Source organism: Oreochromis niloticus, linkage group LG9, assembly GCF_001858045.2.
Source record: "Oreochromis niloticus isolate F11D_XX linkage group LG9, O_niloticus_UMD_NMBU, whole genome shotgun sequence".
NCBI lineage: Eukaryota > Metazoa > Chordata > Actinopteri > Cichliformes > Cichlidae > Oreochromis > Oreochromis niloticus.
In genome coordinates, this window is record NC_031974.2 from 14,157,143 (window position 1) to 14,182,574 (window position 25,432).

Sequence of the window (25,432 nt, forward strand, 5' to 3'; positions counted from 1 at the left end):
AACAGGCTACTTGGAAGTAGAGGAGCTGTACTCCGTTTTCATTCCCTGATCATGCATAATTTTGCAAACTACTTATTCTTATTTATACCTCTTTGCTTGAATTTTTGAGATGTATCTTCACTTCTGCTTTACGTGTGTAATCTGTCTGTGCTCGACTCTTTGGTGAAAACGGAAATGTAAGTATTATTATGGCTGTGGTCGCATATTCGCTCATTTCTTCTCAAAAAGAAACTAGAGTTTCCAGTAATAAACCCCTTCCGCAGTATATGGCATCGCTGAACTGTTCCGAGGTCAGTTTCGAAGGTATGTACCAATTGAAAAACAGAATGATTCGACGTAATAACCGATCTGGTGTCAGGTATCTTCACAATGTTGGTTCCTGACAAACCAATCAGCTGACAGCCGCATGACAGGCAGGCCTTACGCTTGCGCAGTAGCACACTTTTGGTATGAGGAATATGGCAGCGTCCTGAGTCCAGTTGGGGGGAATACGCCGTAACTGAGCACCTTCAGCATCACACTGGGAAAACTGAGACGCACCGGGCACAGTCAGAGGAGGGTGGGGGGCTGAGGGACGGCTACGAATAACACCCGTTAGCGATTTTACAGGTAAACGCGGCCGTTAGCGCCTGCCACTGTCTGCTTCTCCAATGTTTGCTTGATTGAACCCCGTCGCTAATGCGACTAGCTAGTTCGTCCATAAAACCTGAGTGATGTGGTAGTAAGCCGTTAGCTAGTGGCTAACCCAAGCACTGGCCTGCCACAGCCCCTTTTTCTGCATTTGTCAAACAGACGCTGATAACAAAGTATCTCGGCTGGTCACTGTAGTTAAGTGGAACAGCAATTGTCGACGTCGCAAATCTGTGCCGCCGTGCTTAGCCTGACAGTGAACCGCGTAGGCCTGCTGAAATGAACCAGTCTGGCTAGCTGCTTGGTAACGTTAATGCTGTTTGTCATGGATTTACTTGACAGATCAGGAGCCAGCGCACAACCTCCACACGATTTAAGAATTGCTGTTTGCCATTTCAGCCTCTTTCGTGTAACTGTTAGTTTTATATTTCTAGTTAGCTGTTTTTTTAAAAAGAGAGAAGAAATTATATTTTTCGAAAAGGTATTTGCATAAAATCCTTGCAGATCCACAGAAGATAATGCAAACTAAGTTCCCGTCTCGGTTTAGAGATTGCTTCATATAGTTGGCTAATGTCGGTGTGTGTTGCAATATATCTACAGGGCACAAAAACAAAAAACAAAAAAAACAAGTGAAAATAAGATTATCAAGCTCATATTATGTGTTTTGCCTGGCCTGGACTAGATGTAAGATTTTATGTGGTTCTGAAGGTCTACATCCTTCATGTGTTTCCCTACTCGAGCATTGCGCCTTTTGATTTACTTTAGCTTCACTAATATCATTGCAGAGAAGAGAATTTAAACTAAAGGTATTAAAAAAAAACCTGTTAGAGCCATATAGTGATGTCATAGCACATGATATTTTGACCCTTGCACCCACTGTGATGCTAAAGTTTTTCAGCCATCTGCTTTCCAAAGGAAACAGGTGACCTAGCCTTGTAAACTAAATAGTATTTTTATAGTATGTAGAGTACTGAGAGTTACCTGATCAAATTGTTGTGATGGATACAACCTGTGGCTGCAGTCTAGTTGGGTAGTTCCTTGTGAGTAACATGGTATTAGATAAGGATATTTGGTAAAAAGGACACCCCAGTGTCCTCTGTGGGATTGCAGAAATGGTCCCAGACATCCACATAACAAGACCTTTGATTATTAAAAACTGTATTTGTTAAAGGAAAAGTTGTGAAAATCTGTTTGGATCAAGTTGTCATGTTGAATATGTGCTTTGCTTGCAGTGTGCTGGGTTCGCCTATCTCATATTTCTTTTTCCTGTTTTGTTAAAATGTGTTTGAGGATAGACCAGGAATAATTTGCTCTTGATAAGGGCAAAAAGGGACAGATGGGTACAGGGAGGGGTAAATCACATGACCCAGCCCTGGAATCTACCTTTTTTTTTTTTTTTTCTTTTCCACAGTCGTAGCAGCACACTCATCCCAGTAATGTAATAAAACTGCTCTGCCCTGTGCTGCAGCAAAGCGCAGTCTATGCAGTCCCTCATGCTAACATCTGCCTGTATGAGATTATACAGTTACATGACTGTATATTTGGAGGTAAATAAATTATTTCTTTATTCCTCCTGAAACAGCGATGTCAAACCTTTAAAACTTTGGAAGATCCTCATCTGGTGTTGCCATACTTTAAAATTTGCCTAATATTGTGTCTGGTCCTCGGTAAAAAACAAGAAACTGTGATAAATGCATAGATGAATAATTTTGCTGCTCCCTTCTTTATTTGCACTCCGATCTGGAGAGGAAGGAAAACTGGAGTCAGATTTTTTTTTTCCAGGATCCTGGCAGAGTGCTGACACAGGTTCCCCTTGTCACATTGCAGCCGCTTACAATTTACTGCACTAAGGATAGCAGAGGCAGTTTTTCCCACCTTTTCTCTACTGTGTTCTGGTGACTGGTTTATCGTTAAACCCTCTATAAACTGTTCGCTACTTAAAGTAATGTTCTGTTTTGGTTTTTTTGTCAGCTGGAAAAACAAACCTGTTAATCCGTGTGCACCTGTCCTGATAGCAGCTAGTCTTGAAGTAAAATTACAGTGATTTATTTTTTCTTCCTATTGTAAATTCAAATTGGAAGCCTGGCCAAACCCTAAGACACCATCTAACCTCTGTATATTTACATAGCCTCAATTATCCATGCTGGCTTTATGCCAGACTTTATTGACATATGCTCAGTTCGTGAATTGCTGTATTGTTTTTGCACCTATGGTTATCAGCATGGAATGGAGACATTTGCTTCCCCTTTGTTTATGCTGAGCAAGCTGCAATATCCCAGTTGGTTCCTTGGGGGTGTCACTTTTCAAAGCGAGTCTGCAAGAATGCAGCTATAAAGGATAGAGGTAGAGCATGAAGAGACAGGGTTGTCATAATTTTGAATGTCCCTGCTGTAGCTTATAACCGAAGTAAGAACAGTGAAGAATGATACAGTCATGGTCTCCCAGCTGCTGAAGACTCTTCCCTGTTAATGGATAATCTCTGTTTGCACTGTATTAGTTCAGTAGCTGGTGGAAATCTCTCCCTCTCAGTCAAAATATGTTCAGAGACTGTGTGACATGTGTGTCACTGTATACTGGAATGTGTGTTATGTAAACATGGTATGGTTGTGATTTGCAAAAGTCTGGGTTAAGGACTTTGGTAACAGCTGATATGACAACTGGAAATATAATACTTACCCTAAAGAAATGCCTAAACGAACATCTTTAAAACATGTTTTTCCTTGACCTTTGTATTTGTTGAAGTTGAAGAACTTGCTTTTTAAAAAATTCCAGTCATGGTAACTTTCCTTCTGTGTTTTAGGTCCTGTGAAAAGATGAATGTCGTCAAAGAAAACAGAGACCTGGCCTGTTTCTATACTACCAAACACTCCTGGAGGGGAAAGTAAGAATGCAACTTTTGTTTTCTTTTTCTTTTTTTTAAGACTCACAAATAGTATTTCAGTGCCTTTAGTATTTTTTGTTTCACATCTTATGCGTATTACTTTACAATGCAGTGGATCTAAAGTGGAAATGTCCCCAAATTATCACTTTCTTTATTTTTGGCTTCTTTATCTTGGGAAAATATAGGGGGTCATGCATGAAAAGCTGCTTTACTAAATGATAGAGCTAGTGTTCCTTTTCTGTCAAACACAGTGTAGGTGGTAATACACTTTTAATGAGTGCCTATCTGGAGATTAAACAACAGTAAACACTGTATTACATCTTGGCTGGGACAAGACATCAAACATTTTTTGTTATGTCAAGAGCCTATTGGAATGGGTAAACATGCCTTCTTTCATGTTTACTACCTACCTTATAAAAATTATAAGCTAATATGTTTTATGTGTGTAGGAAGGTTAAGATACCCAACTGATTTTTATCCTAATTATGCCTTTAGGAAGTAACTGAGCCACTGTATGTTAATGCATTTTTAAAGGAGATTAAAAACTGTTATGATGTAATACAATACAATGAAGCCAACGTACTTATCTGTGAACATGTATCTGATTAGCCTTCAAGTCCATCATACACTGATTTATGGGACATTATACAGCATATAAGTTCTGTCAGTGTGTAAATTAAACACTTAAATCGCCAAATGTCTAAAACTAGTGGCAGCCCTGTACTTGGAGGCCCTCAAAGCTAATAGAAAGGACAAGTCCTAGTCTGAGCAGTCAGGAGGTGGGATCACATTACCAATACTTGCTTTCTAAATGCCTTTGTCCCATTAAGGCCTGCTATTGACTTGAGAAACTTAAGCAGGGCTGCAAAGCATTAGCCATCGTCAGAGGTTCATCCGCTAATGCTTCTTGAAGTGTCCTGCAGAAACGCGCGTTGATGTACGATGACCCCTACAGTGAACACATCCAGTGGCTCTTTTATGCTCTATGAGGAATCTTGCTGGCGTGGGAAGGATAATTGAAAATCCTATGATGGAGCATTTCTACCCTCATAGTCTCTTCCCATCCTTTTGGGAATGGTTTTCTGAGCAGGAAAATTTTGAATCGTATGTAATGGCCTTTTCATTCATCCCATCTTAGCTAAACATCTATGGGAGACTTGGGATGAATATGTTTGCTAGTGCTCTACACCGCCATCATGAGAAGGCCAGAGCTCAATTTCCCAGACATGAATTAAACCCAGTCCTAGACCAGAGGTCATAGGCTTTTATTATTAGAAGAGGCTTTTTTTTTTTTTTGAGAAAATATTGACTGAAAAGTTCTGTTTGACTGGCCTGTTATGATTATTTGGTACTTTTCATCACAGCTCTGAAATCATAGAAATTAAATAAAATAAGTTTACTTTTACTTTTACAAAAAAAATGATCATGTTTGGGATTATTTTGAAACAGAGTAACTGTGAAGTTAGGCAGGGCATTTCATGCAAATTGAATGAAATGTATTTGTACTACTCCAATTTGACAGTAAATGTAACATATAGTAGCCAAATTCCTTTAAAATAAAAGATTTGTTAGATTTTATATAATTTTGTCAAGCTGCAACTAAAGCATACCAGTGAGCCATAGGGATTGTTGGTTTAAAAAAATCTGTTTACATGTTCTTAAATGTGCTTTTTTCCTGATTTCACACTTCTTTATGCCTGAGCAACACGAGGATGCAATTTAAGGTCCTTTTAGTGGTTTATCGGACTTCCAAGGCTTACGTCATGACCCTCCTGACCCAAGTTAAATGCAGGTCATTAGGTCAACGCTTTAGTGAACAGGAATTTCTATCCTTATAGTCTCTTCCCATCCATAGGGGAATGGTTTTCTGAGCAGGAAAAGTATGTGAATCACATGTAATGGCCTTTGTAAATGAAAATTATTGCCATCAACATTTGAAGGTCACTTTACTGACTCACTGAGGAGAGTGAGAGAAAGTGACAGAAAGTTAAGAGTAGGGCGGCAGAGAATTATGTGAGTGGGTGATCACAGAGAAATGAAAATGAAACTTGAGCTGGTGCTTGTGTAACCCATTTCCGTGCCTCAGACAGAAAACGTTGACAACCAGAGATTGAGTTGAACAGTCTCTCTGGGGCAAGTCAAACGCAGTTTAGAGGATCTGCCACACAGGGCTTTGATAGATCAGCAGAGAGAAAGATTCTCATCAGGGTACAGGTTTTCATCTTGCTTTATACCAGCTTTATTGTGGGTGGCTTTTGTCTTTAGTGGGTAGTGAGAAATATCTTATACCATTTGGTTTTATCCAACCAATTAAGCACTTTTGTGCCACACCAAGAGAACATGCCAAGACACCATGTTCTTGGTTTTATTTAATGATGTAATTACAATACCCGCAGTATGAGGAAGCTGTTTCAGGTTGTCACAGGAGTGCCTCAGAGTCACACTCTAATGTGTGATAGAGACAGACTTTGTGACATGTCATGTGACATTGCCATGCCAGGCAGTTGCCTTACAGAAGGAATAAAAGGACGAATTGTCAGTTAATCAATTTGTTTTTGCCAAAACATTACAGTTAAGGAAAAAAAAAAAAAAAGATTTAATAAAGAAGATACGTGAGTTGTTGCATTTATCCATTTTCAAATGAAACCCTTTTCTTAGAACTTTATTTCTTATAACTTTTGGTTGGTTTTCTATTTTTTCTTTAACATTTTTTTCCTTACGCTTTACTAAAGCACCTCCATCAACCATCAAGTTTTTAACACCGTGCTACAACGTGACTTCCTACAGACAAAGTTTGCAGAAATAGAGACTTAAGGAAAGTATAAATAAATGGCTCAAATTGTCTGTAAGAGAGCCTTCATGCACTTTACCAATTACAGTAGGACAGCCCTTATGTTTTATTTATAGAACTGCAGTAAATCTACAGCGTAGGCTATGGCTTAGCTTTGTACCATGTGCTGTACCTGATGTGTACCTTCCCAGAAATGTAACTGTACATCCCAGTGATGCAGACCTCCGCTGTGATTGGTCTGTTTGGTAGTAAACACAGTTTATTGATTAGCACAAAGATGATTTCTCAGTGAAACAAAATGTATTAAGCTATTACTGTATCTGTCTTCCTCAACATGCTAATGGAATACTTTGTACTCTGCCAGTGTAGACAAATGGAGGTTTTCCTCATAATAGCTCTAACAGTCCATATACTCAGGGCTGGTTCTTCACATAGTCTCGCCTTCCTCCATTTAAGTAAAAGTAACTGTTTAAGATTTTCTCAAAGTTCAGTGTGAATGGCTCAGTTTCGCTTGTGATGGCAGAGCAATACAAACACACTAGCACATTAGAATAAATGTTGCTCATTACTTAAGGGATTCAACACAGTACTATAAATCAGGCATTCGCTTTCCAGTGTGAACATAGGGACTGGGCCAGAGACAATATTTGTGGTCTTTTCTGCAGGGATGGTGGTGGGAAAATTTAAAAAAAAAAAAAAAAAAAAAAAAATGGTTTTGTTTCTGTATTTTTGCCCGCTTCCTTTTTTACACATTTCAGATTCAGTTTCAGATTTACTAACAGTGATGAAAATCTCATAGACAAGTTAGAATTTGGCCCGAGACACTTTTCTGACAGTTAGTATCACTGTAGACCTGAGCTGTTGCAGCGTTGGCTCACTGTTGCTATAGAGTTTTCCACTGAAATATGCTTGTGAACATGATTTGGTCAAATGACTTAAGTTTTAGAGAGTATTAGATTAAGATGTTTCCCTGACTTTTTACACAAATTGATTTTCTTTTATAGCTTGCTTTATATTTGCAAGTGTAGCACCCCTATTCAGCCTTTTGAAAAACTAGGCTCACCCTTACGGCTTCCATAGGAATTAGAAATGTAAATGTCATCCAGGAGCTGTGTGAGCACCGTTTTGACAGTTTTCTCATTTTGGTGTGTGTTAATACAGTGCCACAATCTCTGCTTATTGTTATTCAGTTTAAAGCAGTCATTTTTTATTGCTAGTACAGCTATGCATCTTTTTCACCTTGTTAAAATTCTGTGTTTATATTTGGGGTCTTGTCATTGCCTCCCTTCATAGTATTATAGTTTTGGAGCGCACTCTATTCACTGCTTTCTGCATCTCTGTTATCCAGTGTTTATGTTGAATCTTGTATGAAAGATTATTTTGTGTTGCCCTACTAACAACTCTTAAGCTGAGATGTCTTCGTGAGAAATGGAGCATGTTTTGAGGAGAGGTGGTTAAGAAGTGTTCAGTCACATACAGTACAGGAAGTTGCCAAATGGGAAGATTATGAAACCTTAGTAATGGAAAGAAGAGAATGGTGATTATATCTGTGGTGTAAACTGTACCTGTTTTTGCTTCTGTTACCATGATGGATGACTAAACACATGCTTGTTCCAGGTCTTGGCCTTTTGATTTTCATACCTTTGTATGAATGTAAATCTGAATGTCAGCAGCGGATGTTTAAAATGTTTTAAAGGATTCTTGCAAAAGTGCTTTAAAGGTTGTTTAATATCATAGGATCTCTGCATAGTACTGCATAATAATCATTCTAATAATCTGCTCTCCTAAATTGATCTCAGTTGTACTTCATCTTACCATTGTGTATGCATTTCTTCCTGTTATTGTATGCTTCATCCTGAAAGTCAGTTCTTAAGTCTTTATTGTTTAATTTAAAATAATGGTATTTATTAGCAGCTACATTCTACTATTCAACACGGGTTCAATTTAAAGACATGAATTAATTGTTAAATCAGAAAATTAGGCATAAATTTGGCTTTTTTTTTCTCCAAGGGTATACCAGATAGAGAGGACTGGATATTGCCTTTGTACCAAGATTGTTTTTTTTAATCTGTCAGCCCACAGAGAATTAATAATTAACGAAGTTTGTGCTGACATCCAATTCAAGCCACCCATTTGGCACCAAGGTCAAGACATGTAGAGAGATCAGGGGAGACTCATGGTTTTAGACTTCATTCCTTAAAATAACACAATGATGCAAAAGAGGCAGTGGTGTCAAGAGAGATGAAGCAATTTATATAGTTTTCTAAGGGTGAAGCTTCCCAAGAAGGACATGACATTGGTATATAAAGGAGAAGGATCCTGAGGGATGAGCCCGAGCCTAATGGCCTTGCCTAAAGCAACTGCCTGTCAGCTTGTGTTAGTCATTTCATTCATACAGATTTGCAAATGGATTATGTAAAAGTAACCACTAATATTAACTTCCTTTTACTCAGCTTTTTTTTTTTTTGGACTAGCTCATGTTAACTGGACCTAATGAGGATGTACAAGAAGGAAAGGAACTAAGTCAGCATGTTCCATCTGCACACTAATAGAGCTATCAGTTGGTAGAAAACATACAGTACTGTGCAAATATCTTGAGCTACCCCTCTTGTCTTTACATTTTGGTTCAAAGAAACCAGACTTTCTTGTAATTCTCCTTTAAAAATTTGATGAAACTGAAAAAATTGAGCAAAGACCTGGGCCCTTCAGTTGAGCCATTTACTATTCAGTGAAGCCTAATCAAAGATGCAGAAATGGTCTCAGGTGGCTGCCAAGAAGCCATTTGTAAGGTACAAAAATGATAAGTAAAGGCTAATATATTGCAGATTACACAAGAGCTGGACTTAAAATCAGTGACAACAAATCTTGTGACGTGATGAATACAAATTTGAAGTTTTTGACTCAAATCCTTGCATATACGTACATAGGAGGTCAGAGGAGCAGTAAGACAGTGAGTATGTGCAGCCATGGGTAAAACACAGTGATGAAAATGGAACAAGGGGCAGTGAACATCCAAAGAAGAACTTTGAATGTCCTTCAAGAAACACAGAGAACTATTAAAAGAAAATACAAGAAAACTTGTTTAAGAGAGTTCAAGCTGGGTTGAAGAATCAAGGTGCTTGTTCCAAATATGGAGTTTAAAGATCATTAGAATTGTACAAACTCTGTTTCTGTCTTATGTGGTGTATTTCCATGTATGTGTGCAGGTTTCAATTAGTCTCTTCAACTATTTCCTGTGTTAAAAGCAAAATATACAGGAATAAGGGTAGCTCAAGACTTTTGGAAAGCACATCAATACCAGGTACAATTTATATGTAAACACACTGTGTTTGCACAACTTTCTCTTAATAAACACAGCAAAAATAACTTAATTTTAAAATGAAAATGTATGAATTGGGAAAAAACAGCTGAAAATGTTGCTATTGCCAAAAAACTCCAACCAAGCACATTGATCTGCCACACTTAACATGTGCACACTGTCAGTGTAACATACTAGAATATTAAGAAATCAGAATTCAGCACTTTCTTCCTGTTATGTTAGAAAGCACTACTCCTAATTTCTCATGAATTTGTGTTTTCATCACTATTTAACAGTGAGTCATCACAGAATTGCTGACATACAAAAGATTGTATCCTTTTGTTGTAATATGTCAGAGACCTATAATATTCCTAGAACAAAAGCGATTTCGGAGGACGTGCACTTAGAGGTGACATGCCCTATATCGAGCCCAATCCCTGCATCACAGGGAACCTGCCCTAAAATTCAATGAATAGCCAAAATTTGCCTCACTGTTTTGTATATAACCTTGATGACTCACACAGACAAAAATCAAAACCCACTGAAGGCAGTGTGTAAATGTTGTGTAATGGTTAAATGTTTGGAAGCTACACATTGTTCACGTTCACTGTCATATAGGGCCAGTGAAGCTTGGGACTGTTAGGAGTTAAGGTTTTCCTGTGACTCACAAAACACCTGAAAACAATGTTATGACTATAACTTCCGTTCCCTGAAGGAGTGGAATGAAGTGCAACCCAAATGGTATGGGGAAATCATGCCGCTGTATCCTGTATTCCTATTTGGGGAAAAAGGGAACTGACCTAACCAACCTGAATATGGTTGATGCCATTAGGTAACCCAGTCCTTGTAAAGTTACTTTTGGTTGATTCGTCATTGGCTTACAGAGGGCCAAAAATAGACCTTTTCATTTCACATTGTTCTAACCCTGTCACATGTAATGGAGTGGGAATTTTAAGATAAGTTAATGTGGTTCTTTTCAAGGCTGTCAAGATTATTAGGATCTCGCATAATAATAAAAAACCACCACACTTTCGCCCTGTTCCCCACACTCTCTGCGAATATTATGTGACTGCCTGGGTTGGTGTAGGTGTTGCTTCGATGTGTGGTTGGTGATGGGTAGGCTATGTTTCTGACTCATTCCATCTCTGTGTTCCAGGTACAAGCGAGTCTTCTCAGTGGGGACACATGGCATTACCACTTACAACCCTACCACGCTAGAAGTAACAAATCAGGTCAGTATGAATGAGAACGCCCTCATGATGTAGGAACCTCTTCTTCTACCACCAGTGCCTCACAGATGCTTATGGGATGTGCTGCTCTTGGCACTTTTTGGCCCACATTTACTAAACGGTTTAGTATCACAGCTCTGAATATATTTTTCAGTGTTTATCGGTGCACAAAATTTGACCCTGCTGTACTGCTGCATTATTGCATCTTATAAGACATTTATCTTTATGCTTCTTGTACATTTGGAAGTACTTTGAAACTCTTTAAATGTTTGAACTGGTCTTTTGATGCTTTAACATGTGTTTAATCCTGTATTTTCACTGTCTATGTCTGCAGTGGACTTATGGAGACATCTGCGGTATTGGCCCGGTAGGAAAAGGTCAGGGCACAGAGTTCAGCCTCACATTCCGTAAAGGCAGCGGCAAGAAGTCGGAAACGCTCAAGTTTTCAACAGAGCACCGGACAGAGCTGCTCACAGAAGCACTGGTGAGGATAAACACATGGCTAGTACTATAGTACCACCATTGACTGAATAGACTTTACATGCATTTATTAAAATAGATCCTGACTAAGGTGTTTTGATGTAGCTTATTGTAGCTGTAGTGTCTTAACAAGGTCACTTAATGTGCGATGCACTTTTTAAGAAATGCAACACTTGGAAGTCACAGCGTTTGATGTGCTGTCGGTGTTGTGCAAAGATATGAATCATTGGAACTGTTGTTGTTGTAAACAATTAAAGTAATTATGCTGAACTGAACAGCAACACGCATTTCCTATGGAAGGAGTTGTATTTATGCAACGTTGAAGCAGTGTTTTACAATTATTAGTCATTAATGATTTAACAGTTAGCTGTGTAAGGTTGCACACTGTTGACTTCCTTATTATTCTTTTTTCACAGCGATTCAGAACAGAGTTTTCCGAGGGAAAGATAACTGGCAGGGTAAGTATTTATTTTTGTGCTTAAAAAATAAGAGAAAATAAAGATCAAAATGAAAGTTTGGATATACATTATATGTACCGAAGTACTGGGCCACCCACACGTCAAACCTACAGGAGCTTCTCAGCCACTGAAACACATGCCATGAAGCTCCTGGTGCACAATTTATGTGCTGATGTTAATGTCAGAGGAGGTTTGGAACTCTGCAGTTTGTCAACAGAGCGTTGGCGACTTGTACACATTGTGTACCTCAGCACTCAGTGACACTAATCTGTAACCCATGTGGTCTGCCACTTTGAGTTGCTGTGGTTCTTAAATGCCACTAGTTTGCAATAATACCACTTACAGCTGATAATGAAATATCTAAGAAGGAAGAAATTTCACAATTTGACTTTTTGCAATGGTGGCATCCTGTAATAGTACCATGTTCAAATTCAGTGAGCTCTTTGAAGCAACCCATTGTTTCAAAATTGTTTGTAAAGGCAGACTGCATGGCTAAATTAGCTGCTTGATTTTATGCAGCAGTGGCAATGGGACTCAAAACACCCACAATTCAAAGATTAAGAGTTGTGGCCCAGTTTTGTCCATATAGTGTAGGTGTACCATTGTTGGGTCATTATATTCATTGTCTTACAACACATGTGCCACATTCTTGTCAGCGCTACAATTGCTACAAGCACCACTGGAGTGACACAAGGAAGCCTGTGAGTTTAGAGGTGACACCAGGCGGCATCGACCAGATCGACCCCCACACTAACCGAGTGGTGTGTTCCTATGATTACCGAAATGTAGAGGGCTTTGTCGAGGTCTCCGATTACCAGGGAGGATTTTGCATCCTTTACGGGGGCTTCAGCAGACTGGTATGTGTTCATAAAGTTTGTGCTTTTGTATATTAAGGTGCCTTTTAAAAATTCATTATTTCTTTAAAAATATATGAGCAAGTTTCTCTTCACCTTCCTTTTCCTTTCCTTTCTTTCAGCATCTGTTTGCCTCAGAGCATCGAGATGAAATCATTCGTAGTGCCATAGAGCATGCCGGGAACTTTATTGGCATTACTCTTCGATTGAGGAAGGAGGCTCTAACTTTTGAGGGTTTCGTGACAGACAGGTTGGGGAAATACAGCTCAGACGAGAGCATAACTTCCCTAGCAGAGTTTGTGGTGCAGAAGATCACCCCTCGACATCCAGTGAGAACGCTCTGCTTTATTTTGTTCTTCATACTTTCCAAAAATTGACTAGGTGTCTGATCTGATTATGTAGTGGATTATTTGAAAAATGTGCTGCTTTTTTGAGACTATCATTCATGTTAAGATGTTTGTGCTTTTTGTCTCTTCCAGGAGCCCGTTAAGCGTATCCTGGCCCTGACAGAGACATGTCTAGTGGAGAGAGACCCCGCTTCGTACAACATAGTCACCATCAAACCCTTTGGAGAGGTGAGCCTTAACAAAAAGTCGGAATAATTTTGACTCTAATAGTCACTCACTCAAAAGCATGTTGTGTGCAGCAGTAATGAGAGGTAAATGTTAAATAAACTACTTTTTTTCTTTTTGCTTCATTATATATTATTTGGCTAAACTATCCCCTCCCACTCTCTTTTGCTCATTCTTGCTCTGTCTCATCTCCCCTCAGATATTTGCTCTCATCTGTGATGTGGAGAATCCTCAGGTGTTTACCGTAGAATTTATCCGAGGCCAGATCAGGAAGTTCTCCTCTACAGAAAGGTATGTTTGACAGTGTTTTTGTCACGCTTAATTTCAGTTATCAGTTTTTTCTCTTTAAGCGTAATGACACATCGATCAGGCATAACATTACGACCACTTACAGGTGAAGTGAATAACATTGATTATCTCTTAATCATGGCACCTTCTAGTGTGTGGGATATATTAGGAAGTAATTGAATGTTTTTCTTTTTCTTCAAAGCTGATGTGTTAGTGTTGCCAATTTTTCTGGCTTCTAAGGATTTGTGTGAGTTTGCCGAGGGCAACATTGTGATGGCTAGATGGCTGGGTCAGAGCATCTCCAAAACTGCAGCTCTTCTGGGGTCTTCCCCGGCAGTGAAGGTTGGCTCGTGTGGTCCGATCCAACAGATGACCTTCTGTAGCTCACTAATATCATAGTGCTAGATACGACAGCACACTTTCAGGGGTCTGATGGAGTCCATGCCTCGACATTTCAGGACTGTTTTGGCAGCAAAAGTTGGCCCAACACAATATTAAGCAGGTGGCCATGATGTTATGTGTGATCCGTGTATCTCTAAGTTAATGTATTTTTCCGGTGCCACTCCCTCTGATCATCAGTGCATTTTGCTGAGACTGTCTGTACGTGCGCTTGTAGGGACTCCCTGTTAGCCAGCTTACTTGATGGAGTCAGAGCATCAGGCAACAGAGATGTGTGTGTCAAGATGGCTCCCACCCAGCGAGGACAGAGATGGGGCCTACTGAGCATGCCCGTGGATGAAGAGGTGGAGAGTTTGCATCTCAGGTTCCTGGCAGCACCTCCCAGTGAGTCAGAGCCCTTTGTCTCATAAAATCTGATACAAATTCATGAATCTCTTGTTTTTGATCTGCTTTACACTCATATTTAAATTTTAATGTTTTACACAGTAGTGTAAGTGGTGCTTCTGTGGTGGCACTGGTGATATTTTCCTCAACCTCTTTGATTCATATGAAAAATGTAATTGACATTACATTTTTTCCCCTTAAGTTTTTTTTTTCCACCAGTTCCTTGTCTCACTAATTTTAACAGAATTATTATACATAACGTTAAAAACCGGCACCACGTGGTGTCTTAAGTACAGCCACACAGACCGTGTAAAACCGACCCTGATCAAACTGCTTATCACATGCCCCTCCTGTCCCCCACGCCTTTCCAAAATAAGATGGGGGGTTTTGCCTGTGTCGCACATTATCTCTAACTTGAACCGGCGACCCTATATTCACGCTGGCGTCCCACTGTGATTGAGTCCTTTTTATTTCTTTGCTGTTTCTGATCACTTTTATTTGTACAACCGAGGACAACACTGTAAGAAAAAGTGCACTAGTTACGCTTGTTTTCACCCGCCTCTCTATGATCGCCAGCCTTCCAGCGTTGCTGCTGAGATAGACAGACACACTTTTGTTTGGTCAGACAGCACATCCTATTAATTTCTTTAACAATGCTTCATTCCTTCTCCCTTTGCTTAGATGGAAATTTTGCAGATGCAGTATTCAGATTCAACGCCAACATATCCTACAGTGGAGTGCTGCATGCAGTAACCCAAGATGTGAGTGGGTTTATTTTCTGTATGATCAATCTCTATGCATTTGCCTAAAAAGGATTCACAGTAATTTCTTTGTATGTCTCCTTTTTCATTCTCTCCAGGGTCTTTTCTCTGAGAACAAAGAGAAGCTCATCAACAATGCCATCCTGGCTCTTTTAAGCCAGGATACAGAGCTGCCGGCTCTTAATGCTGAACTGGAAAGCCATTTTCAGGCCATACGACGCTTGGTGGCATCTAAGGCTGGCTTTCAAGCTTTCACCCAGCTGCCAAAGTAAGATTGTCCATATATGTACTTTTGCCCATCTCCTTTTACTTGCTGAAAGTATACATTTGAGCTGCTGGTAACAGGCATGCTCTGTCATTCCAAGGTCTGGTCAAGGGTCTGGACTCACAGATGCAACGTAAATATGAATCCATACATCTCAGTCTGCCCTTTCTCTGTCTGTATTTCATATCCTTCTTGATCTTTTTCCACAGTCTGTCCTAGCTGTCTATCAGCCTTCTTCTTTTATCTTTGTTCTGCTTTCATCTCAGGCTGTACGATGAGCACTTCTAAAGGGAGGTTGTGTTGCTTCACTCTGTTCGGTCGAGCTGTCTGCCTCGATTTGTCTTGACCTTCCACCATCCCCATGTCCTCCTCTCATTTTTGCGCCTTCATCTCTCTCCCTTTATCTGCTTCGGTCATTCTGATCTTTACATTTCTGTAGCCAGGAGCCTTGCAGTCTTTCGGGGTCACTGAGATGTATGAGAGGAACTGTATTTACTGTTTATTCCTTTTTCCCTGTGAAGCAAATGAGCCAGAATTGGTTATTCTGAAAGATTCATTGCTGGCGTAGCTTGGTGTTTCCCTTCCAGATTCACAATACACACACCGTGATAAATAAACTCTTTTCTAAAAGATGGCTGAAAAGTACGAGAAATGACAAGCCACCTCTGAAGCAATGAATTCTTTGTGTATCCAACCCCAGACCTGTTTTTATAATGTATGTAAGAAAACACACAAAAATAATACTGTTTCTGTTTCTGTTAACTTTACGTTGAATGTTTAGTTGTGTTTTTAAATCTGCTAATTTGTGTGTTTTAGGTTCAGGGAAAAGTTGGGAGTAAAGACGGTAAAAGCTTTAAAAAGGAACAACAATGGCGTGACACATGCTGCTATAGACATGCTCTGTGCTCTTATGTGTGTAAGTCACCTAAGTATCGAGATGTCAAACATATTTAAATCCATGGTAAAAAGAAAGTACTCGTCTTTCAATTCTAAGGACAAGGTGTTGGACAAGTCCAGACCTTAGCGTGATTGAAATGTTGCTGCGGGCCTTTAAGAGAGCTGTGCATACACAAATGCCCGTGAAGCTCATTGAACTGAAACAATGCTATAAAGAAGAGTGAGCAAACATTCCTCCACAACAATCTGAAAGACTGGATTTAAATAATTTAAAATTTTGTAAAGACCAGATGGATTCTTTTTCACGGTGTCCTGGTACATAAAAAAAATTAGAGTTGATAGAGGGTGCACTTTCTTTTTGCTATGACTGTACAGTGATATGGAGTTTGCAGTTTGACTGAGATTTTCTTTTCTTTGATCTTTTTCTCCAGCCGATGCATGATGATTATGACCTGAGGCAGGAGCAGCTGAACAAGGCCTCACTGCTATCCTCCAAGAAGTTCCTTGAAAACCTTCTTGAAAAATTCATTACTAATGTGGTACATGTCTTTTTATTGTCAGCAAGCTGTTTTTTTCCCCCTTTTTTCTGAAGCTCAGGCATACAAGGACATTCATAACTTTTTGTATTTAAAAAAATCACATCATGTATACTATTTTTCTAATGTTATTTCATTTCTCATATTTTCCAGGACCATGGAACAGGAGCTTTGGTCATCAGCTCTTTGTTGGACTTTTTAACCTTTGCACTTTGCGCCCCCTACAGTGAAACCACTGAGGGGCAGCAGTTTGACATGCTGCTTGAGATGGCCGCCTCTAATGGGCGAACACTTTTCAAACTATTCCAGGTGGGTAACTTGACAAGCACGAAACTAAATGAGAGGAAAGTAAATTAGGAATAATGTCAACAATTAGTCTGATTAAGACAAAAATATAAAATATATTGAATGGTGATGTTCTTATCTTTAGCATCCTTCTATGGCTATAGTGAAGGGAGCAGGTCTGGTGATGAAAGCTATTATTGAGGTAAGTCTTTTGTAGGTGCTATACAGTGATGTCTGGATGTGTTACGCCTCAGGATTTATGATTATAACCAACTAAGCTTTGTATACATTTAGGAGGGAGACAAGGAAATAGCCACCAAGATGCAGGAGCTGGCCTTGAGTGAAGGGGCGCTGCCGAGACATCTGCACACATCTCTGTTCACCATTAGTGCAGACCAGCGGATGCTTACCAACAGGTCTGATCTCAGTAAACGTGAAAACTGACACATAGTAATGTAGTTTTTTTTCCTTATCTTTTCGCTGCTGCAGGTTTTTCCTCTACTGTATTTGTAATTCAGTAAAAATCTGTGCAGTTAAACATCATAGGACAAAATTTTACTTGTTACTGGTGATAAATATCTGCCAATAAATAATGTTTCTCAGACAACTGAGTCGTCACCTGGTGGGACTGTGGACAGCAGAGAACCCTGTAGCAATAAACCTTCTCAAGAGGATACTGGTAAGCCGATTTCAGACTCTAAGAAAAAAAAAAATTGATGCCGTTCCAATACTCATGCCAGAAGCTTTTAGTGTGATGATTGTAATAGCCCATACTTTTTGCTGGCAGCTGAGGGAGCTTGTTCAAAGTCTTCATTCATTTCATTTCGGCTTCTTCATCTCTGTGCTTGTAGCCAACAGGCCTGTTGGCATACCTGGACAGTCCTGACCCTGTCCCAGAGAAAGATGTGGACAGAATGCACGTCCGTGACAACTTGAAAATCGCTACGGTATGTGGACAGACATGAACCTTAATGTAATAGTCAGTAAAAAATAAAATGTTTGCCATCTGTAATTGTTTTTATATCTTTGTTTCCCACAGGACCAGCTGAATCGAAACAAGGTGCCCGAATGGCAGCGGATAGCAGGCAAAGCAGCCAAAGAAGTGGAGAAGTTTGCCAAGGAGAAAGCTGATCTCGTGCTGATGCACTGGAGAGATAAAATGGGCATAGCCCAGAAGGAGGTGAGAATGATTTCTTTTCGTTTGTAAAAAGACTTCATGGCTATTTAACCTCTGAGCTATCAAAAGAGCTGCTGCTGCAAGTGTGTTCTGCTCAGGTTGCTTTAACTTTTATCTTTTTTTATTCTCGTGCTGATGCTGAATAGTGCTGCAGAATCCAAAGACAAACTCAATGGCAGACTTTCCACTTGCTGCTGGTATTTTGCATGTATGGCAGTTAGAGCTTCGGTGCTGGCAGTTTACAGCATATGTCATGCTTCAATCACCTTTGACCTTTCTTTGAAAAATATGTGCCTCGGTTATATGCTCTATACACTGCTTGTGCTCCTTTCATATGCGTTTGCCATAAATCTTTTATTTAGGTATGGAGAAAATTTTGCTTGACTCTTTGTATGGCGAGGTGCAGAATGCAACCAAAGGGTTACCGCTTACTCTTAGGGAAAACCTCTGTTTGGATGCATGGTGTTTCAGTCTGAACACAAATAGGTGTTTTGTTTTGTTTTGTTTTTGTACACCCAAAAAATGTTTGGGTGGGTCAAGATTGGTGGTGACAGCCACCAAGCTATATCAGGTATTGCCTGCTCTTTGTGCACCCTAAATCAAGACTCCCTTAAAAATAAAATAAAGTCACATTTCTTCTTTCTGTTTCTCTGGCTGCATGATAATCACCCCAGATTTACTGAACAGAGAAATACAATGATTGGTTTGCTTTCTCTGTGAATCACGGCCACCCTTTTATTTTTTGATCTGTTACTGTTTTTCAAATGAGTATAATTACATAATTAGTCATGCAGTACTACAGAAATCTTGTGTAAAGTCATCTATTAAATCACAGATTTAGTTGTAACTTTTATGTCTCTCACTTTGTATATTAGTAGCATCGTGATCTGTGACCCTTTAGCTGCAGTTCATCTGTTTGATCTGAGGAACAATAATCTCTCTGTGTGTCTCCACTCCACCCTCCCCTTGTCTTGTGTGGTTTCTCTGCTGTCAAAATTTGCAGCAGGACAGAAATAACCTGGTAAGTAGGACTGACCAATGGGATCCTTTTTCCATTCTCTCCATGTTCTTTCTCTCGATTAAACCATTTTTCATCTTCACGAGACCAATCACGCGTGTTTTTGTTTTGTTTCGTGTTATTTAGTCGGGCAGTCGCATATTGACATCCAAAAGGGATTTCCAGGAGTCTTAAAATAGAACCCAGGAAAAAAGTGTGATGAAAGAGCACGTCATGTCTTTTCTTCTCCTTTTGACAACAGAGGGCATGTTCAGGGTGGAGCACAGGCTGAACTGGATCTCTGCAGCTATAAGTATGCTTGCAGCTATATATATGCTTACCTGCATATTTAGTTATCAATAAATAATAACCTAAAACAGTAAGGCCAATACAAATATCACATGCAGCAATGTTTTTTATTTTCCTTGATGAAATTTCAGAAAAATTGTTGTTATCCTTTCTAGCACCTAAACTACAATGTTTTGTATTCTGAAACTCAGAGTTGGAGGTAGTGCTCTGAAAAGGCACTCATCAGATGCATGAGAACCATGTTCAGAATTTTGAAACCATAAATTAGCTTCACATAGGTATGTAGAGAGTAAACATGCCACAGACCTGGTTCTCCAAGCAAGGATTACTGAACACACCCTACTTTGGGATCCCACCTTGGTTTTTTGTGTTTGTTTTATTCTGTGTTTGTACTGTTCATTGTTTTGTTTTTTTTAATATTTGTGTTTAATTTTTCTAATATCTGACTTCCTCCACTCTAAAAAAAAAAACAAAAAAACCCCAACATGTTATTATCCATTCATTGAATTTCACTTCATTATTCTTTTCTGTCTAAAATGTTGCTCATGTTGTCGCTATCTTTACCACTCTGTGTGCCGTGATGTGACAGAGCAAACACTGAAGTCTGTGAATAATGTGGGATACCTTACAGAGATGTCCCTTTGTGATTTAATTTCAGAATCCAAACCAAAAACCTGTCATCCTGAGAAAGAGGAGGCAGAGGATAAAGATTGAAGCAAACTGGGAGCTCTTCTACTACAGGTAGAAATTTCTAACTATGTCAGCCCAAAATTGCAATCGGATGTAAGTATGGGACCTACTTTTGCTGTATTAATACTGCACAATAAAGGGGCTCCCACACAGGAAGTAACAAGCAGTAATGCAGAGAAATAACCACTGGCGATGTGAAGTGGGCAGAATGTTCTTAATTTGAAGGTAAGTGATTGAAGCAAATACCGATGAGAGTGAAGGACCCGTGTTGAGTGACATATCGGTAACCAGAGCTTAGAATGGTTATTAGTGGCCAGCTGTCATCTTTGAAATGATGTGTGATGAGCAAATAAGTTTATATATGGACAAGGCTTAAAACCTCTTTAGGAACTCAATTTCTTGTATGTAGGCATCATAAAGCTTGGCTTGTTGGTATGATCCACTTACATCTTTAAAAGGACATGATCAAACATCCCTGTCCTGTTTATTTTTTATTTTTTTAAAGATTCCAGCTTGACCATGCGCGCTCCAACCTCATCTGGAACTTTAAAACAAGGGAGGAACTTCGTGATGCCCTGGAAGGGGAGATGCGTTCCTTCGGCGTGGACCGCGAGCTGGGCAGTGCCACAGTTATCTCCTGGAACCATCAGGAGTTTGAGGTTTGTGCTCAATTATTAGTACGGTTCAGTCTCTGGGCTGTCATTTACTTTAGAAAATGATTATACAGTAAACTTGTATAATATTTAAATCACAAGAAAACTGTAGATTGTAAGGTAAAACCAGAATATTGTAATCCACAGTCTTATTCCAGTGGTATGCAGATAAACATGCCATTATTCAAATCCGTGCTCCTATGTGTCATTTTTTTTGTTACAGGTGAAATATGAGTGCCTTTCGGATGAGATAAAAATTGGGGATTATTACTTGCGATTGCTGCTTGAGGAGGACGAAAACGAAGAATCGAGTGCCATCAAGAGATCGTAAGATTTTAACCTCCAAGCGAGCTACGCCTACGTCATTATTCACTCCCAAATCTATAAAGAGGAGTCATGCTTCACTTCGTTGTGTTTTCAGATACGAGTTCTTCAACGAACTCTACCACCGCTTTTTGCTCACACCCAAAGTTACAATGAAGTGCCTGTGCCTGCAGGCACTCGCAATAGTCTATGGCAAGTGCTATGAAGAGATTGGCCCCTTCACCGACACAAAATACATTGTGGGGATGCTGGACCGGGTAAATGCTGGCAAACTCACTTCACTCTGCTTTTGTGTTGTTTAATTACTCCTGAAATCTAACACATGTTTGTCACTAAAGTGTACAGACAGACTGGAAAGAGACAGACTCATACTCTTCCTCAACAAGCTCATTCTCCACAAGGTAACCTATAACATTAGTCTCTTTGCATTACATGCTAATTTAACCCATCGTTTTGTTTTTTCTGTGCATTAATTCCCCTTTCTTCTATAGAAAAACGTGAAGGATGTGATGGACTCAAATGGAGTTCGTATTTTGGTGGACCTGCTCACTTTGGCACATCTGCATACAAGCAGAGCTACCGTGCCGCTACAGGTAACAAAAAAAAAAAAAAAGGAGGCTAATTGGTTTCTGTTTGTACTTCATTTTGTTTTTAGATTCTGACTTTTGATGCCACAGTAGTCTTTTTGAGCCAGAAATAACCATATTTAAATAAGAATGTGGACTAGTTACCACTATCGAGCATGATTATCAAGCTGCTTGTCTAAATGTATGGGTGTGATGCGCTCATGCACATACATGATTATAAGTGCTCAGTAACAGACTGGCTGTACCACATAAGAAGCTACCTTATTTCTTATAGTTTCAATAAAACGGTCCAAAAAGCAAGTCGAGGTTTAGTTCACAGACTTGAGTTAGCAGAAGTTAAGCCTAGCACAGAGGGATTGTCTCCAGCAGGCTTTGTGACACCAGTCAATGAAAGCAGTAGTGCCCCTAACTCCATTGTTCCCTTAGAGTTGTTATGAAGGAGGAAAATATCCATAGAGGACAAATATTTTTGTAGCAGGCTTTGAAAAGGCTTTGTAAAAATGCAAATTGGGATTGACTCCATTTTAGAACCATCTTCAAGTCGCCTACAGAGAGAATGGCATTTTAGCACTTTAACATCAGCTTCTTCAGCCCCAGAGGTCAACACTTGTTAAAACAGGGCTGTAGCATTGTTCTAATTTGTTTGAAAGTGGCAGCTTTGTTGATGAACTCAACCGCACAGCCAGATGTTTTCAGATGAATTAAAATGGCATTGAATCTTGTGTAACTAATGTTTGTGCAGTTTCAAAGGATGTCTTCAATTTCCACAGAGCAACGTGCTGGAGGCAGCACCAGATATGAAGAGGGAAAGCGAGAAGGAGTGGTACTTTGGTAATGCAGACAAGGAGAGAAGAGGACCTTTCAGCTTTGAGGAGGTTTGTAATTAAAAAATAAAACATTAGAATTTTACCTCAATTTCATTTGTAAAGTCATTTTATACACAGAAGAAATTGCCACAATATTTAGCAAACTGAAAAACATCCCATCAACCCAGGTTTTTATAATTTGTGTTAAATCAATAAAACAAAGTACAATTATTAGATAAATTTAATTTGATGTGACATTTGTGCTATGCCATTGCTTTAGCTCAGTTACTGCAGTGTTACATTTTGTTCATTTTTGTTGATCTCATGCAATTGTCTACATTTACTTCTGTGTGGTTTTGTCTTTGTTTTCAGTTGCTTAGTTTTCAGCTTCTATTTCTGCTCACCATTAATTGTGTTTTTATTCTATCTTTTTCAGATGCAGGAGTTTTGGAGTACAGGTGTGCTGACAGCAAAGACACGCTGCTGGGCTCAGGGGATGGACGGATGGCGCCCCCTGCAGGCCATTCCTCAATTGAAGTGGTGCCTCCTGGCCACAGGGCAGGCAGTGATGAATGAGTCTGACCTGGCCACCCTCATCCTTAACATGCTCATCACGATGTGCTCGTACTATCCCAGCAGGTGGGACCCATTGAAATTGTCTCTGTGGTTGTGTTAGCGCCAAATAAGCCACCTGTCCTCTTTTACAACTTTATTTTATGTGTTATATCCAGTAGGATTTATTAATTTTTTCTTTACTCAGGGACCAAGACAATGCCATTATCCGTCCTTTACCTAAGATCAAGAGGATGATTGCTGACAATGCCTGTCTCCCACACATTGTCCAGGTAGTTGCACAATTCGTCTTGAAGTTGTGTCTCATGACCAGATCATACTCATCAGTAAACTGAATAAAATGCTTACTTTTCATTGCTTGTCTTTGTCCTCTGCAGCTGCTCTTAACCTTTGACCCCATTCTGGTGGAAAAGGTTGCCAATGTTCTGTACCTGGTGATGCAGGACAACCCCAACCTGCAGCGTCTCTATTTGACTGGTGTCTTCTTCTTCATCATGATGTACACAGGCTCCAACGTGCTTCCTGTGGCAAGGTGAAAACACGTCACAGTCAGCTGGCAAAATCTTTTCTAGAAAGGAGTTTTATAACAGTTTTGTGTATGTATGTAGTGTTGATACTGATGTCTGTGATCTTTGTATGGTTTCTTCAGATTCCTGAAGTACACTCATCTGAAACAAGCATTCAAATCAGAGGAGGTGAAGTTCCCTATATTTTACGATAGATGATATCCTTTGAATCTTTGAAAATGGCATTGACCTGTTGCACTGTCTTCACAGTCTAAGGGTCAGGACATTGTGCAGCGTAGTGTTCTGGGACCTGTGTTGCCTGAAGCCATGGTGTGTTATCTGGAGAACTACGAGGCCGAGCGATTCTCTGAGATTTTTCTGGGAGAATTTGACACGCCAGAGGCCATTTGGAGCAGTGAGATGAGGTGAGAAGTAGTCTCTGTCTTTAGTAACTAGCTTACTTAAAGACCATGTACAGATAAGTGCAGCAGTAAAAGACATTGTCTAGTTTCTGAGAGTTTGAAAAGTTTTTTTTTAAAATTCTGTTTCAGGCGGATGATGATAGAGAAGATAGCGGCCCATGTTGCTGACTTTAGCCCCAGGCTGCAGAGCAACACGCGGGCCCTTTACCAGTACTGTCCCATCCCAGTCATTAGCTTCCCTCAGCTGGACAATGAGCTCTTCTGCAACATCTACTACCTCAGACATTTGTGTGACAGCACCCGCTTCCCTGACTGGCCTATCCGAGATGCTGTACGTCAATATTGAATATTTTCTACCTTTTCTTTTTTGTGTTTAGAATGTTTGTTTTTTAAAGTATCATGATTTGATTGTCCCATCAGGTGAAGCTGCTTAAAGACACTCTTGAAGCCTGGAAGAGGGAAGTGGAGAAGAAGCCTCCTTCAATGTCTGTGGATGATGCCTATGAAGTCCTCAACCTCCCCAAAGGACAGGGGCAGTGAGTGTTGTTGTTTTCAAAGTAGCAGGCAACATGTATTACATTTTTTACTATAATCATAGATGTCTATATATAGATATTTATAGATATAGATATATAGATGTAGGTATATTGAGAGATGTATAGATATATAGAGAATGCTTTGAATTACTGTCATTAAATGCACCCTCTTTTGGCTTTTTGTCTTTAGGCATGAAGAGAGTAAAATCAGGAAAGCCTACTTCAGGCTGGCACAGAAGTACCATCCTGACAAAAACCCAGAAGGCAGAGTGCGTACAGTCATCACCAGCTCTACAAAAATGACTTTGCTAAGGTTAAAACTAATTATGGATTTGATTTCAGCAACTTTTTTTTTTTAATGTGTTTTAGGATATGTTTGAAAAAGTTAACAAAGCCTATGAGTTCCTCTGCACAAAGTCTGCACGAATCGTGGATGGCCCCGACCCAGAAAACATCATTCTCATCCTCAAAGCCCAGAGCATCCTGTTCAACCGGCATAAACAAGGTTTGTTTTTATTGCTGTTTAGTCTACCTCCTGTAAAACATAGCCTCGCAGTATGCAAGAAGAGAGAGTGAGAGTTCCTTCCGGCTGCAGTTTTAGCTAACGCTGCTGATTCTTTCACTACTTCCTCAGAATTGGAGCCTTACAAATACGCTGGTTATCCCATGCTCATCAAAACAATCACAATGGAGACGGAAGATAATCAGCTTTTCTCAAAAACGTCCCCTCTTCTCCCGGCTGCTGCTGAACTCGCCTTCCACACTGTAAACTGCTCGGCTCTTAATGCAGAGGAACTGCGACGGGAGAACGGCATTGAGGTATTAAACATCTTAAAAAGCTGTG

At 39.7% G+C, this 25,432-nt stretch overlaps 1 protein-coding gene across 4 annotated transcripts in view; it reads left to right on the top strand.

The window, feature by feature from the left end:
* Window positions 1-424: 424 nt before the first annotated feature.
* dnajc13 (DnaJ heat shock protein family (Hsp40) member C13) overlaps window positions 425-25,432 on the top strand; it is a 31,073-nt gene continuing 6,065 nt past the window's right edge. Inside the window, exons 1-39 of one of the 4 annotated variants that reach the window (XM_025910252.1) lie at window positions 425-609; window positions 3,431-3,511; window positions 10,757-10,832; window positions 11,164-11,313; window positions 11,726-11,767; window positions 12,424-12,624; window positions 12,744-12,950; window positions 13,101-13,196; window positions 13,393-13,484; window positions 14,098-14,264; window positions 14,946-15,025; window positions 15,124-15,293; window positions 15,391-15,423; window positions 16,107-16,206; window positions 16,619-16,726; window positions 16,877-17,032; window positions 17,154-17,210; window positions 17,303-17,424; window positions 17,612-17,687; window positions 17,860-17,955; window positions 18,048-18,188; window positions 19,189-19,206; window positions 20,150-20,232; window positions 20,687-20,840; window positions 21,058-21,161; window positions 21,256-21,415; window positions 21,497-21,559; window positions 21,650-21,751; window positions 22,516-22,620; window positions 22,988-23,190; window positions 23,312-23,396; window positions 23,502-23,656; window positions 23,774-23,819; window positions 23,901-24,055; window positions 24,182-24,383; window positions 24,473-24,588; window positions 24,779-24,857; window positions 24,958-25,093; window positions 25,223-25,407. In XM_025910252.1, the coding sequence (XP_025766037.1) occupies window positions 3,444-3,511; window positions 10,757-10,832; window positions 11,164-11,313; window positions 11,726-11,767; window positions 12,424-12,624; window positions 12,744-12,950; window positions 13,101-13,196; window positions 13,393-13,484; window positions 14,098-14,264; window positions 14,946-15,025; window positions 15,124-15,293; window positions 15,391-15,423; window positions 16,107-16,206; window positions 16,619-16,726; window positions 16,877-17,032; window positions 17,154-17,210; window positions 17,303-17,424; window positions 17,612-17,687; window positions 17,860-17,955; window positions 18,048-18,188; window positions 19,189-19,206; window positions 20,150-20,232; window positions 20,687-20,840; window positions 21,058-21,161; window positions 21,256-21,415; window positions 21,497-21,559; window positions 21,650-21,751; window positions 22,516-22,620; window positions 22,988-23,190; window positions 23,312-23,396; window positions 23,502-23,656; window positions 23,774-23,819; window positions 23,901-24,055; window positions 24,182-24,383; window positions 24,473-24,588; window positions 24,779-24,857; window positions 24,958-25,093; window positions 25,223-25,407 (4,389 nt within the window). In that variant the 5' untranslated portion in view covers window positions 425-609; window positions 3,431-3,443. The remainder of the gene's footprint in view (window positions 610-3,430; window positions 3,512-10,756; window positions 10,833-11,163; window positions 11,314-11,725; window positions 11,768-12,423; window positions 12,625-12,743; window positions 12,951-13,100; window positions 13,197-13,392; window positions 13,485-14,097; window positions 14,265-14,945; window positions 15,026-15,123; window positions 15,294-15,390; window positions 15,424-16,106; window positions 16,207-16,618; window positions 16,727-16,876; window positions 17,033-17,153; window positions 17,211-17,302; window positions 17,425-17,611; window positions 17,688-17,859; window positions 17,956-18,047; window positions 18,189-19,188; window positions 19,207-20,149; window positions 20,233-20,686; window positions 20,841-21,057; window positions 21,162-21,255; window positions 21,416-21,496; window positions 21,560-21,649; window positions 21,752-22,515; window positions 22,621-22,987; window positions 23,191-23,311; window positions 23,397-23,501; window positions 23,657-23,773; window positions 23,820-23,900; window positions 24,056-24,181; window positions 24,384-24,472; window positions 24,589-24,778; window positions 24,858-24,957; window positions 25,094-25,222; window positions 25,408-25,432) is intronic. The other 3 variants (XM_025910250.1, XM_025910251.1, XM_013277496.3) reach the window with 3 other exon arrangements.